We start from the raw sequence: 13,998 nt of genomic DNA on the forward strand, positions 1-13,998 counted from the left end.
AGGCACTCTCTGAAGGTGGAGGCTCAAATTAAAGAGGTGCTGGAGAACTCCACAGAGCTGGCCGGCACAGCTCTTCAGCACGCGAGGGCTGATGTGGTCTGGTCCAGCATCAGCCCTCGTGTGCTGAAGGCCCTCGTATGCAGCAGAATAGCGTGGTGCAGCCATGACATATGTTTGTAGGCTAACCCAGAAGTTAGCATCCCACCTGACACTCAATATACAAACTGGGTAGAAACAGTGTTTGTGACGAGCATCAGTGTTGCAACATCCTCCTTCTCAGAACTCACTATCTGAAGACTTGTAACTGATGACAGAAGGTTTCCTGAAAACATAGTGTTGCTGTCCAATCAAAACCACTCATCTTCAAAATGCAAACGTTTCATAAGCTAAGAAAGTTTATCAGCGACTAATCAAAAAACATCCTGCTCTCATTTCTTTCCACACCCCTGGCCCTAACACTCCTCCGTATAAAGCAGCCATGTTTTCAGCTTTGTGGCGATGCATTTTTCAGGTGATTCAATGAGTTTGTTAAAGGTTTGTTTGGCTTCAGAAACACGAGAACCGTCTCAGCTCATAATGGAGCACTCCCTCCTTCAGTTTGATCAAACAAATCAAAAACACCCCATTTGGAGATTACGTGGTTTTGACTGGACAGTGACGATATATTTCCTTTGACCTGTATTCAAACAAACATCCACCTTTAACATTTGAGTATCTTCAAGCTGTGGTACAATCTGACCAATCACAGCTCTGTTAGCTGCTGTCAGAAGTCTGCCGTTAGTCATTTTTGGACAGGATGATAAAATAAATGAGCTGTTCTGAATGTTGATGGATCAGCACTGAGAATTTATAAAACAGACCCAGCACGTGTTACAGCAACATCTTTAGTCTGTGTCCTGTTACAAGTACCAGCCAACATTTAGTGTCGCAATTAGTCAGTGCAATAGTTTTATTTGTATAAATGTCCCAGTAATTTCATTTTGTTCCCTTTATCACACAAACAAACATGACGAATATAATTCAGTTATCAGGTTAAAAAGAGCTGTTGTCATTTTAAATATTGTTTTTATTATGTCATTACGGAAGCCCTAAACGGCCATGCATTCATACATTTTATTTCCTCCATTTTCCTGCGATAACGAGTTAATTTTCTCTGCTTTCCCGAGATAACGGGATCATTTTCTCGAAATCTCGTGATAACGAAACTTTGTTTTCTGTCAGGCGGGGGGGTTAAAGGGAAGACTATGGAACAGGGGAAGGTGGACCCAAATGCAGTTACGGACGAGAGGCAAGGATATGGGGAAACAAAAGGCGAGCTTTATTTAAAAGCTGAACACAAAAACAGAAGCAGGCCAAACGGGGGGCAAGAGGCAAAGTAGCAACCAAAAACAGCAAGACAAAGTACAAACCAAATAGCACAAAGTTCAAATCAAAAATGCAAAATGCAAAACTCAAATCCAAAACACATACCATGGGGAACAAGGAACAGACAGGAACAGGAGCAGGCACATGAACAGGAACATGGACATGGACGAGACAGAGGCTGACAATTACAATGACCAGAGTGAAGGGAACACAGAGGGAACACAGAGACTAAATACACAGACACTGATGACAAGACGAGGAACAGGTGAGGTGGACCAACAGGTGAGGTAACGAAGGGGAGGAGCACACGAGAACATGAAGGGAACAAAGCAATAGACAGAGGGAGCCAGAGGGAACATAGGAATATACACAGGAGAACTTAAAGGACACATGAGGGCATGGAAAAACAAGACACAAGACAAGATACAAAGACATAAAACCCCCCAAGGGGCAGCTTCCAGATGCCCCAAAACACCACGTGAAACTGGGAGGGTGGAGGGAGTTCAAGAGGAGGGCCAGAGTCAGAATGAAGCCGGGAGGGTGAAGGGTGTTCAAGAAGGGGCCAAGGTCCAAACAAACAGGAGGGTGGAGGCGAGGACTGGAACCCACTGGAGGCCGGGGACGTGGGCTGGGGCCCCCTAGAGGCCGGGGATGTGGACTGGGACCCCCTAGAGGCCGGGGACGTGGACGTAGGCGTTCTGGAGGTTGGCGACGAAGACGAAGGTGTAGGCATTCTGGAGGCCGGCGACGAAGACGAAGGCGTAGGCGCTCTGGAGGCCGGCGACGAAGGCGAAGGCGTGGGCTGGGACCCACTGGAGTCCGGCGACGAAGGCATGGGCTGGGACCCACTGGAGGCCGGCGACGAAGGCATGGGCTGGGACCCACTGGAGGCCGGCGACGAAGGCGTAGGCGTGGGCTGGGACCCACTGGAGGTCGGCGGCGAAGACGCGGGCTGGCACCTACTGGAGGCCGGCAGCGAAGACGCGGGCTGGCACCCACTGGAGGCCGGCGGTGGAGGCGAAGGCTGAAGCCCTCTTGAGGCTGGATCGCTGACTGGGAAACCCTCCTGGGCCTTGGCCGGACCACCAACAGAGGTTCGCAGGGAGCTGGTGGCCTGTGAGCCAATGAAGGGTCGCTGGTGGCAGACGACCTCGGCCTGGCCTCCGACCAAGGAGCTGGCACTGGACTCGGCACGGGACTTGGTACTGGCCTCCGACCGAGGAGCAGGCGCTGGACTTGGCGTGGGACTCGGCCGGGCCTCCGACCGAGGAGCAGGCGCTGGACTTGGCGTGGGACTCGGCCGGGCCTCCGACCGAGGAGCAGGCGCTGGACTTGGCGTGGGACTCGGCCGGGCCTCCGACCGAGGAGCAGGCGCTGGACTTGGCGTGGGACTCGGCCGGGCCTCCGACCGAGGAGCAGGCGCTGGACTTGGCGTGGGACTCGGCCGGGCCTCCGACCGAGGTGCAGGCGCTGGACTTGGCGTGGGACTCGGCCGGGCCTCCGACCGAGGTGCAGGCGCTGGACTCGGCGTTGGCCTCGGCCGGGCCTCAGACCGAGGCGCGGGAACAGGCCTCGGCCGGGCCTCAGACCGAGGCGCGGGAACAGGCCTCGGCCGGGCCACAGACCGAGGCGCGGGAACAGGCCTCAGCCGGTCCTCCGACCGAGGAGCGGGAACAGGCGCCATCAGGTCCGCCGCCTGAAGGCCACTGGCAGGAACAGGTGCCATCAGGTCCGCAGACTGAAGGCCACTGGCAGGAGCAGGTGTCGACCGGGCCGCCGACTGAAGGCCACTGGCAGGTATGGGTGTCAGCCACACCTTTAGCGGTGCAAACCCGGCAAGCGCTGGCTGGGCAGTTGACAATGGAGTTGGGGCTCCATTGCCAGACTTCAAGGAGCCAGGACGCTGCCGAGAACGTCACTTTCTTGGTGGAGGCATTTTGTAGGCCAGGCGGGTTCCACAAAAAGATTTCAGCTGAGGCTGGAGCTGAGGCATGGGCTGAGGCAGGTAGCTTGGCTGTGGCTGTGACTGTGGCGTGGGTTTCAGCTGGTAGCTTGGCTGTGGCTTGAAAAAAAAGGTTGCTAGCAGCAATTTGATGAGCCCTGCTAGCCGGATTAGTCATGAAGTCTTGGTACCATCGAATTATTGCTAAGCCATTAACTGCTGGGTCCATTTTATAAGGTCTGGTCATTCTGTCAGGCGGGGGGTTAAAGGGAAGACTATGGAACAGGGGAAGGTGGACCCAAATGCAGTTACGGACGAGAGGCAAGGATATGGGGAAACAAAAGGCGAGCTTTATTTAAAAGCTGAACACAAAAACAGAAGCAGGCAAAACGGGGGGCAAGAGGCAAAGTAGCAAATGAAAGCAATGCAAAGTAGCAACCAAAAACAGCAAGACAAAGTTCAAATCAAAAATGCAAAATGCAAAACTCAAATCCAAAACACATACCGTGGGGAACAAGGAACAGACAGGAGCAGGCACATGAACAGGGACATGGACATGGACATGGACATGGACAAGACAGAGGCTGACAATTACAATGACCAGACAAGAAGTGAAGGGAACACAGAGACTAAATACACAGACACTGATGACAAGACGAGGAACAGGTGAGGTGGACCACCAGGTGAGGTAACGAAGGGGAGGAGCACACGAAAACATGAAGGGAACAAAGCAATAGACAGAGGGAGCCAGAGGGAACATAGGAATATACACAGGAGAACTTAAAGGACACATGAGGGCATGGAAAAACAAGACACAAGACAAGATACAAAGACATGAAACCAGAGTCATGACATTTTCCTGAGATAACACACCTTCAGAGACACCGTAAGAGCTTGTACCCTTTATCAGCCAGGTGCACAGTAAATCATTTCATGTTCAGCAAAAATCATGCAGGCACATCTCAAACACGCACACACACGATTCACAGGAACACAGATGCTCTCGGTTCACAGCGAGACGCTTTCAAAATAAAAGTCCCGTATTTAGTGTCTAATATAATTAATCAAATAATAACTTGGTTTCAAAGAATATCAGTTAACTAAATGAAAGATGTTCTTATTAACAATTATCACATTAAAGGTCATTTACAGTCGTTACACTTACTGACAGACTCATTCAAACACACACACACCTTATTATATCATTATCACGATAAAACAAAGTTTCGTTATCTCGAGATCTCAAAAAATGATCTCGTTATCTCAGGAAAACGGAGGAAATAAAATGTATGAATGCATGGCCGTTTAGGGCTTTCGTAATTAATTGTAATTCAAAATAAACGTTATTACACATTACTTTTGTCAGCTGATAAAGCTCAATGTTTATGTTTTATTGATGCAGTAATTAATCAAAGCAAACTAACACATGTCACACATGTCTGATTACATGTTACAAGAAATAATGCAAATAAAGAAGATTCTCAGGAGCCATGGTGTAACAGCATGTCACTAGTTTGGGGACTTCTGTTTAGATGAATCTTGCAGTAAACTCAAGTTAACATCTTTAATGTGCCTAAAAGTCATTTCACAACATGTGTCTGATCTTTTGATAAGATTTCTTGGTACAGAGCCGAATGCGTCAAAGTTTCCTGTGATGATGAGATAAAGAAGTCACGTTCCTCCAATCACAAATGACAAGCTGCTGATGAGGGTTAATATAGAGATAATCAGGTGAGAAGTGTCAGTGTTTGCTCGTCCTCAGAGCAGAATGGCTGCAGTCGCAGAGCTCTCCTTCCTGCTGTTTGCTCTCATCAACAACATTCATGCAGAGGAACGTATCGTCATCAAAAAGGAATCGGACTCTCACACCTTCAGTCTCCCCAAGAAGGCTGACTCCTGCCTGATCTCCAGATTTGTTGGTGAGGAGAAGCTCGTCCTGTGGAATACCTCTGCCCTCTGGTCCCAGAACTCCACAGTACCTGAAGACTTGAAACAACGACTGTCAGTTGTCAGAAGAGATGATATTTCCTTTTACAAGATCCAGAACCTGATCCAGTCTGACTCCGGCCAGTACCAAGAGGAGTGTTGGGGCAACGTGATATGTGAGAACAACATCACTATTATTGTTTGCAGTACAAGAAATGAATACGATTTTATTGAAGTCAGAGTTGGACAAACAGTGGACCTGCCATGTGAGGGAGCGGCTGACAATCTGGACATCCAGTGGCTCAAAATTGATTCTGGAAATAGCAACAACATTTGGACAAGAGTTTTTGGGGACGGTGTAACATCGGTGATGGATGATGTTGAAGGAAAATCCCAAGAGGTGAAAACCTCATCAGGACTTCGTGCTTACAACCTCCAGTTAACACGGTTCAAATATTACACCTGTCTGGTGATGAACCAACAGCAGTGTGTCAGCAGTCAGATTGTAGTGTTAACACTACCAGATGAGTGGATCGTCCACACAGTGGGAGAGACAGCTGTGTTACAGTGCCCTGCTGCTGAGTTCACTGACGACCAGCCTCCAGTTTGGACAAAATATAATGGGAACTCCTTCAACCCTTTCTCAGAGGTGGGCAAAAACTACTCACTGGTGCTTTCATCACTTCAATTAAGTCACTCAGGTTCATACTATTGTGAAATCTACAACCATGTTCAACGGTATCACCTGGTGGTGTGCCCCAAATCTGACCCTCCTGCTGTCGAGCTCTTCTCAGGAGGAGACAATGTCACTTTCAGATGCAAAGGTTGGGAAGAGGGTAGCTGGCACCGCTGGTTCATCAAGTCAAACCAAACAGGAGGCAGACGCTTGATTGAATATGATTTGACATCTGATTCTGATCTGGAGAGCAGACTGAACATATTTAGAGATGATGGCTTGTTGATTCTCTCTAATGTCTCACTGGAAGACACAGGAGAGTACTGGTGTCTCGTTGTTGGCCCAGATGGACCGTGTGCGTCATCCTCCAGAACTGTTCTGAAGTCCAGAGAGCCCTCTGGGATGGACTTCACCCTCTACACGGTGAGGTCCTCACTGCTCCCTGGTCTGCTGGTGATCCTCTGTGTTGTTGTGGTCGCTGTGAACCAGAGGACCAGGAGAGGAGAGCAGCGTCCAGCTCAGACAGACAGTTAATAAACAAACTGTATGTTCATACTTACTCATCATCATGGTTTATCACCTGTTGTACATGTAAGTACTCATTTCATCTTTAATACAGGAGGTTCTACATTATGTTATATCATATTATATTATATTACATTATATTATATTATAAATGTTGATGGTGGCCAATTCATGCAAATTAAACATGTTTAAACTTCAGAGAAAGATGGAGACAGATTATTGTTATTATTACTATTAATAGTAGTTGTAGTATTATTATCTGATTATAATAAGTTTTGATGTTGTTAAGAGGTGAGGAACATTTAAAAAGATCTTAAATGTTGATAAACATCATTTGCAACTTTATATTATTCACCCAAATAATGTTTAAGATGAACTACACAGTATTTATTAACATTTACAAAGTATTATCACCATCAGTTGCCACGTCACAATAAACAAGTGCTTAATAAAGAGTTTGTAAAACATCTGATTGTTTGTCAACAGTAGAATAACTATTAACTTAACTTTAATTATCTCTACATTTACCATTTATTAATCACGTTCAGTAGAAAGTGTTTCCAAAAGAGGTCGTCACAATAAAGAAAACTAAATGTAATAATGTTATTGATATTGATAGCATGGGAATAAATAGCAGATAGTTATAATATTAATAATGATAATGACAGAAATACTGATAATAGTTTTAAGTATGTCCCTCAGTTTTTGTACTAGTTTGTGTATAGTGATGTATAATAATAATAATAATATGATTATTATTAATAAAAATAATTATAATAATTATAATAATATGTATAATATATGTATGATAACTTGTATGTTTTAATGTAATTTTTTTTATGACAGTTATAATATCAATAATGATAATAACAGAAATACTAATAATAATTTTAAGGATGTCACTTTGTTTCAATACTAATTTGTGTATAGTCATGTATAATAATAACAATAATATGTATAATAATATGTATGATAATTTTGTTTTTAAGTCATTTTAACATGTATATAAGTAATCATTGAACATTTCACTGAAGGTATATTTTTTATCTTTTTACTTCAAATTAAATCTTGTTCTGATGATCATGGGATATTTTTTCCAACTGTATGTGAAGGAATCTGAGTTGCTTTTATGCATTTATATATATAATAACTGTATCTTGTAGTGTTGTTAGTGCTATATAACTGTTATTATACTTTGGTCTGTATCAGTCATCTGTATAAATGATCAATACATGTTGATACCCAGTTTTTACTGTGTTGATTGTTACTTCTGACTGTGATTATTATAAGTAACCCATCTCTCAGTGTGCAAAATATATCTTAAAGTCAGATTAACTCCAACGTTCACATTATAGTTTTTATCAGTGCCTGTAGTGTTTCGTACGGCAGCGTGTTGCCGCCACGCCACAAAAAGAAAAACAGTTCAGTATCATGTTATGTGAAGTTTGTTATAATAAAAAAACATCATGATGTAAAATATCTTTAATAACATGAAAATATCTTATTACATGAAATGTTTTATAACAATAAGTTGTCACATTATAATAAGAAGTGTTTGCTGTTATAATGTGATCAGTTTGTATCTCATAATATGAAAATGTCTGTTTATCATTTAAAGAGCTGTTATCATTTTAAATATACTTGGAACATTTTACTGTTTTTATTATGTTTAATAAATTGTATTTCAAAATAAATGAAAATGTGTCTTGCTGCATTTTATAACTCAGTATCATTTTAATGTCTACAATAAAAATTGATTTCTAAATGCTCATATAAGAGTGACAGAAGTTGTGTGAACAGGCCTGATAGCAGCTTCAGTCGAGGAAACAGCAGAAAATATCAGTAAACTGGATTATAGCTCCCAAACTTTTATTACAAGCGTCAACATTTAAACCTTAACATCCATCTCATCAAGACAGTTTAAATTATATACATTTATCTTATAAATTGATCTCATAAAAGACTATTTTATTTTGTTGACATCTGAATGCATTCCGTGTGTGATATTGGTTAGTTTGTACTTAAATCAGCTATTTATTGTTATATCTCTTGAAGATATTACAATTCTATGAACAGTTTCAAGTAACTGTATAAATAAGTGCTACATAATTAATGGAATTTATTCACATTTCACTGAATGGATTTTAGTTTTTTTCAATAGAAAATACATGTTATTTCATCAAAAGAATTCTTGTGTAAAATGTTTTGTCATTTCCTCTAATGCCATTTTCTCTTTTGTCTTCATGAATTACCTGATGACTGTTTGTAGGCTGATTCAAAATAGTGTAATGTGTCTGAGAATGAAGTGTATGAAAAGGTGAACACTACACCACAGTGTGGACAAAATTAATGCCATTAAGAATATGTACATGAAAATGAAAACCAACATTTGTTGGTTTGCAGTTATTGCAGTTATTTCTAAACAGAAGCTCTGGATCCCATTATTGAGTAAATTGCTGTCACCACAGCACATGATTACAGAATAAATGAAATGAAAATAAACAACATGACAATTTGCAGAATGCAACTTTATCATGTTAACAGATTTATTGCATAATATTTATAGCCAAGTGTTTGTAGCAGCCCAGCACTCTGTTATCTTGATCTTTTGTTACAGACATTCTTTTTACAGTGGAGCAAATCTTCCTCTAGTTTTTATGTCCCTGGGTTGGTTGGTCAGAGTGTACAGCAGGCTTGTTGGAGGAACTGTAAGTGAGGATGCACAGGTTTATCCTGTGTGCTGGAGGTTGGTTAGTGCTGGCAACACTGACGACGGAGGACAGTCAAACCTCGATCCGTCACATTCTTGGCTGACGAGGCTTCTTGTCTCCTGATGAACTCAGCAACAAACTTGGAGTTTATTTTCAGGATGGGAATCCTGCGTTTGCTGAGTTACTTCTCAAGGTGTCTGCTGAGGAAACAGAGAGAGAGCTAAAAGACATCTGTATGATGCTTGGCCATTATTTCATCAGAATTAATTTCTGTACCACATTCAAACCAAATGATCACTAAAACTTTATCAATAGTGAATTTAAATGCAGTTACAATTTTTTCCAATCAAAAATGTTCCTGTTCATCAGGCTGCATCAAAATTACCTTCTTAGTGGTTGTATTTGAGGACTTGATGATCTGAGTACTGCAGTCCTCAGTGTTCTGTTTCAGCAATCAGGAAGGTTTTCCTCAGCAGCCTTGGTGAGGGCAGCTCCCGCTTTGGTGGTGGCCGCTGAAACTGATGGTTGAGAATCCCTGAAAACAGAAATGAATGCAGACACAGACACAGTGTACTTCAACATTAGACTGTAGGATCTCTATTTGCACTACTGACAGTTTTAATTCTTTCCATCAGGGGTAAGAAGAATCTAACAAAAAAAAGCTGCCATAGGGAACAAAAGTGCATTCTTCAAAAATAAATAACTCAACTTATTCAGTCTGGAATATAGATAGTATAACTTAATAAAAAAGCTGCCATATTCAAAGGGAACAAATTGCATTCTTCTTAACAAAAGTGCATAATTCAACTGAACTTGTTTAGTCTGTAGCTTCAGTCCAGTGAGGTGAACACAACACAAACACAGAACAGCAGAGTGGCACTCACACCCATCTGTCCTCCCATATTGCCTCCCCTTCCTCTTGTCCTCCTACATCCTCCTGTTGTGTGAGGGAGGCAAATGTCCACATTGTGCTACTCATCTTCATCAGACTCTTCGTCGTCAGTGCCAGAATGTGGGACACACACATTCTTGTGCAAGAATACCAGCTGGTCAATGTGCTCCGACTTGAGTGTGCTACGCTGAGCTGTTACGATATCTCCTGCGGTAGAGAATACCCGCTCTGCAGATACACTGCTGCCTGGAATGCACAGGTACCATTTGGCCACATTAGCAATCACGGGGTACAGCAGCTGATGCACACTCCACCAGTGGAGAGGGTCCTCTTGTAGAGAGGGTGTTCAGACCTGCCAACCTCGTCAAAACATTTTGAGTACCGCTTGTGTTGTGCAGCTTTTTTTTCGCAGACTTTTGCAACTCCATCGCTTTGCACGCAGTAATTTCCCCATTCACTGGCTGGAAATCGGTTATAAAAACAACAACAATAAAACCTATATTTTTGATTGCAATACTTTTAATAAAGAAAATATAGAAATTTTGCACTCATCAACAGAAAACCAAAAAATGCTATGTCCTTATCATGACAGCCTTTCAATGGAACACAGCAACACTTTCAAAACATGAAAATGCTGTTAATTATTAATCAATAATATATAGTAGGCTATATAATATTTATTATTAATTATTTTAATATGTATTTAATTAAAATGGTAATAATTTATTTTGTATATTGCAATAGGTGTTTTTGTTTTCAAGAATGTAATAATTAAATTGGCTTACAGCACATATGCACACATTTATATATTACCTGCAGCTCCCTGGTGGCTTATGTCCACATCATAATGCACACTGTGCAAAATACATGATGAGGAACTTCAGAGTGTCGCAAGCATGGCCACTGTTCTTGATATTTATTCAAAAACTTCTGGGAGACATGGACCCTCTTCTTTTTGGCAGGTCTGCTGCCCTGTCCCTCCCTGTCTTCATCTCCCTCATCTGCCATGGCAGTGGTTGCAAAACTTGCTGCAAAAGATTTGTTGGCTACATGTTTAAACTGTATAAATAATCACATTCCTCCTTATATACAGGCCTACTCTATTTGCAATTTATATATATAAAGGCTAAAATACACACACACACACACACACAGATGCACCGCTGCCTCTTCTTTCTCTTTTTTCTTTGACGATGCATTGGGGTCATTAGGGGAACATGAACGATAGATTTGCCAAGAAAAAACACCTCGCAAATCTTTTTTTTTCTTCTTTTTTTCACTTAGACTTCGGCTCGAATGTTTCCACAGTGAAAGTAACGTTACGCGTAACGGTTCACATTTACCAAAAGCTGGCAGGTCCGCTGACACACACACACACACACACACACACACAGAGTTTACCTTTCTAAGCGCCAACTGCAACGAGTGGGGAACGGAAGAGTGACTACCGCACGTGCACATTGGCCACCGAACTCACATGTCCGCAGCTTTTTGCGTAGTTTCGAGGGGCGAGTCGTACCAGTGTATTTAGATGTCAAATTGCGTACTTACTATGCAAAATGCGTACAGGTTGGCAGGTCTGGGTGTTAAAGCAAGGCGGTACTTAGCCATCTCGTCCTCGGCCCTGGTGTATGCTGATTTGGGCTCTGGAGCTAAAGAGAGAAAGAGAGAGAGTGGGTCTGAGAATGTGTGAGAGAGAATGTGAGGGTGAGAGAAATTAGCCTCAGCCAACAGCTAGATGTAGAACTTCACATTTTAAAAAGTAAAGATTCCTACCCTGATTTGTGAACGCCGGTCCGAACAGGTTTTCAAGCAGAGTACAGCTTCTTTTGGCTGGTGGCGGCAGCTCCTTCTCCTGGTGCTCCTCAGTGTCACTGGTCACCGCTGCTGCTGCCCTGCCATTGTCCTCTGGGGTCTCTTCCTCCACTCTCACCTCTTGCTGCATGTAAAATAATGAGAAGAGAACACACAAAAGTCACAAATCCAATTGCCTTGAAACCAAATTTTTTTACCATACACATTTTTTATATAGAATAAAATGACAGATTTACCTCTAGTGATGCAGCCTCAGCAATCACTTTGCCATATGTCTGCTCTCTCTCCTCCTCCGTAAGGAAAGGTAAGGTCTTGAAACGGAGGTCAAGGGCAGAAGCAGTATAGAGAAGGCTTTTCTCCGCCTCACTGGTGTATCTGCTGCTGAGGTCGTCGTGGACGGCCTTTTTAATATCCCGGACCAGTGGTGAATCTTTTGTGTTGGGCTCTGTGTTCTGGAGGAGCTTTGTGTGCACAGGAGCGATCAAACGAACCGTGGGGTTTTCTCCTGAGACATCAGAGTGGTGGCGTCTTTCATCGGCTTTAGGGCGGAGACCATTTCCTCAGCATTTGAGACATCAGTTTCATTGAGAGTGGCGATGTCAGTTTCCTTCTTTCTCAACTGAGGAGAGAGCACGCGGGTGCAGATAACAGGTTGTGTTATTCATAATGAAATACAAGTCATTATGCTACTACTACATGTCAGAATGCAGTGCACAACAGTTCACTCTACCAAAGCTTAATTATTTTTTTTTTTATAAATCTATAATGCAGTGAACAATAAAAATGGTTCCAAAATTATATTTTGCTATCAATATCAATAATTTTATAGATTATAGTGGCTGGCAATGACATTTTTCTCACCTGAGGAGAGAGAAAGGTGGCAGCGATTGCAGGCTGTTGCTCGAGGAAACGCTCAGTCATTTCATATGCACTGTTCCATCTAGTGCATACGTCCGTCTTCAGTTTGGGCCGTTTGAGACCAAGCAGCTTTTGGTTCTCCTCTAGCAGGTGGAGTCCGGTGGTACTGCGGTGGAAAAATGTAGAGATCCACCTGATCCTCGCCAGGAGCTTTGCCACAGCTGCCAGCTTGAGAGCTTTCTGTGAGGCCAAGTTGGCAGTGTGAGCACAGCATTTCAGGGGGAAGGAAGTTCGCCTTCTGAGCAGCTACGACCATGTTGCTGGCATTATCAGTTACCAAAACCAAATCTTTCTCTGAGATCTGCCATTCTGCCGCTGCTTTCTCCAGCAGCTTGGCAACATTTGCCCCGTTGTGACTCTCACTCATCTCTCGGGTTTGAAGAACATGACTCGCCAACTTCCATTCGTTCTTGTCTGACTCGAGCACAAAATGCACTGTTATAGTAACGAAGGATTTGGTGGCAACCGAGGTCCACGCATCACATGTAAGTGCTACCCTGCTCGCCTTCTTCATGGACTCCAGGACGTTTGCTTTGGTTTCGTTGTAGAGGTGGGGGATTTCTTTCTCTGCGAAGTATTTTCGTTGAGGGAGTTTGTAGCTCCATGGTGTGCACCACTAACCAAAACCCCCTGTTGTTTACCACTGAATACGAGCGTAAATCCGTCACAATGAAAGTAGCTATTGCTTTTGTAATGCTCTTCGCCTTCTCCGAGTTCTTGGGAAGTTTGGAGACAGTCACCAGGATGGTCCTCTGTGGTCCTCGGGCACAACTGGAGGAGCCTTCTCCGTTTCGGGATGAAAGCGTACAAGGTGCTGCCTCATGTTTGTGGTGTTGCTGAGGTACTTTGTTTTTGCTTTGCAAATCTTGCAAATCACATAGATCTTGTCAGTCGTCTTGTTTGCTCTCTCATAAAAGCCAAAGGGCTTCCACATGGTTGCAGTCAAGAGAATCGGCCGCTCTTTGGGGGCTGCTAAAGCTGTTGCCATTTTGCAGAGAAACTAATGTTACTGTTGCGGTCCCACTCACTAAACGGTCCGGCCGGCGTGCGCGCTAAGGTTCCGGTTACATGTTTTTTGTTCCGGTCCTGCAGCAAAGCATCGACGTTAATTAATCGGTGCCAAATCGTCACATGAGGCATCGTGATGCATCGCTACATCGATGAATTGCACCCACCTCTACTGACAGAGCAACCCTGTTTCTATACATTGAAACAAAAAGACAACTCA

General features: G+C 43.3%; 1 protein-coding gene across 1 annotated transcript; it reads right to left on the reverse strand.

The window, feature by feature from the left end:
- Window positions 1-8,775: 8,775 nt before the first annotated feature.
- LOC115571350 (uncharacterized) lies at window positions 8,776-13,137 on the reverse strand. The gene is made up of 6 exons (XM_030400715.1): window positions 12,804-13,137; window positions 12,089-12,411; window positions 11,814-11,976; window positions 11,589-11,689; window positions 9,531-11,065; window positions 8,776-9,345 (listed from the first exon to the last, which is right to left on the reverse strand). The coding sequence occupies exons 1-5, from the start codon at window positions 13,135-13,137 to the stop codon at window positions 10,958-10,960; spliced, it is 1,029 nt and encodes a 342-aa protein (XP_030256575.1). The 3' UTR covers window positions 8,776-9,345; window positions 9,531-10,957.
- Between the last annotated feature and the right edge of the window lie 861 nt (window positions 13,138-13,998).

Source organism: Sparus aurata, chromosome 2 (genome assembly GCF_900880675.1).
Source record: "Sparus aurata chromosome 2, fSpaAur1.1, whole genome shotgun sequence".
Classification (NCBI taxonomy): Eukaryota; Metazoa; Chordata; class Actinopteri; order Spariformes; family Sparidae; genus Sparus; species Sparus aurata.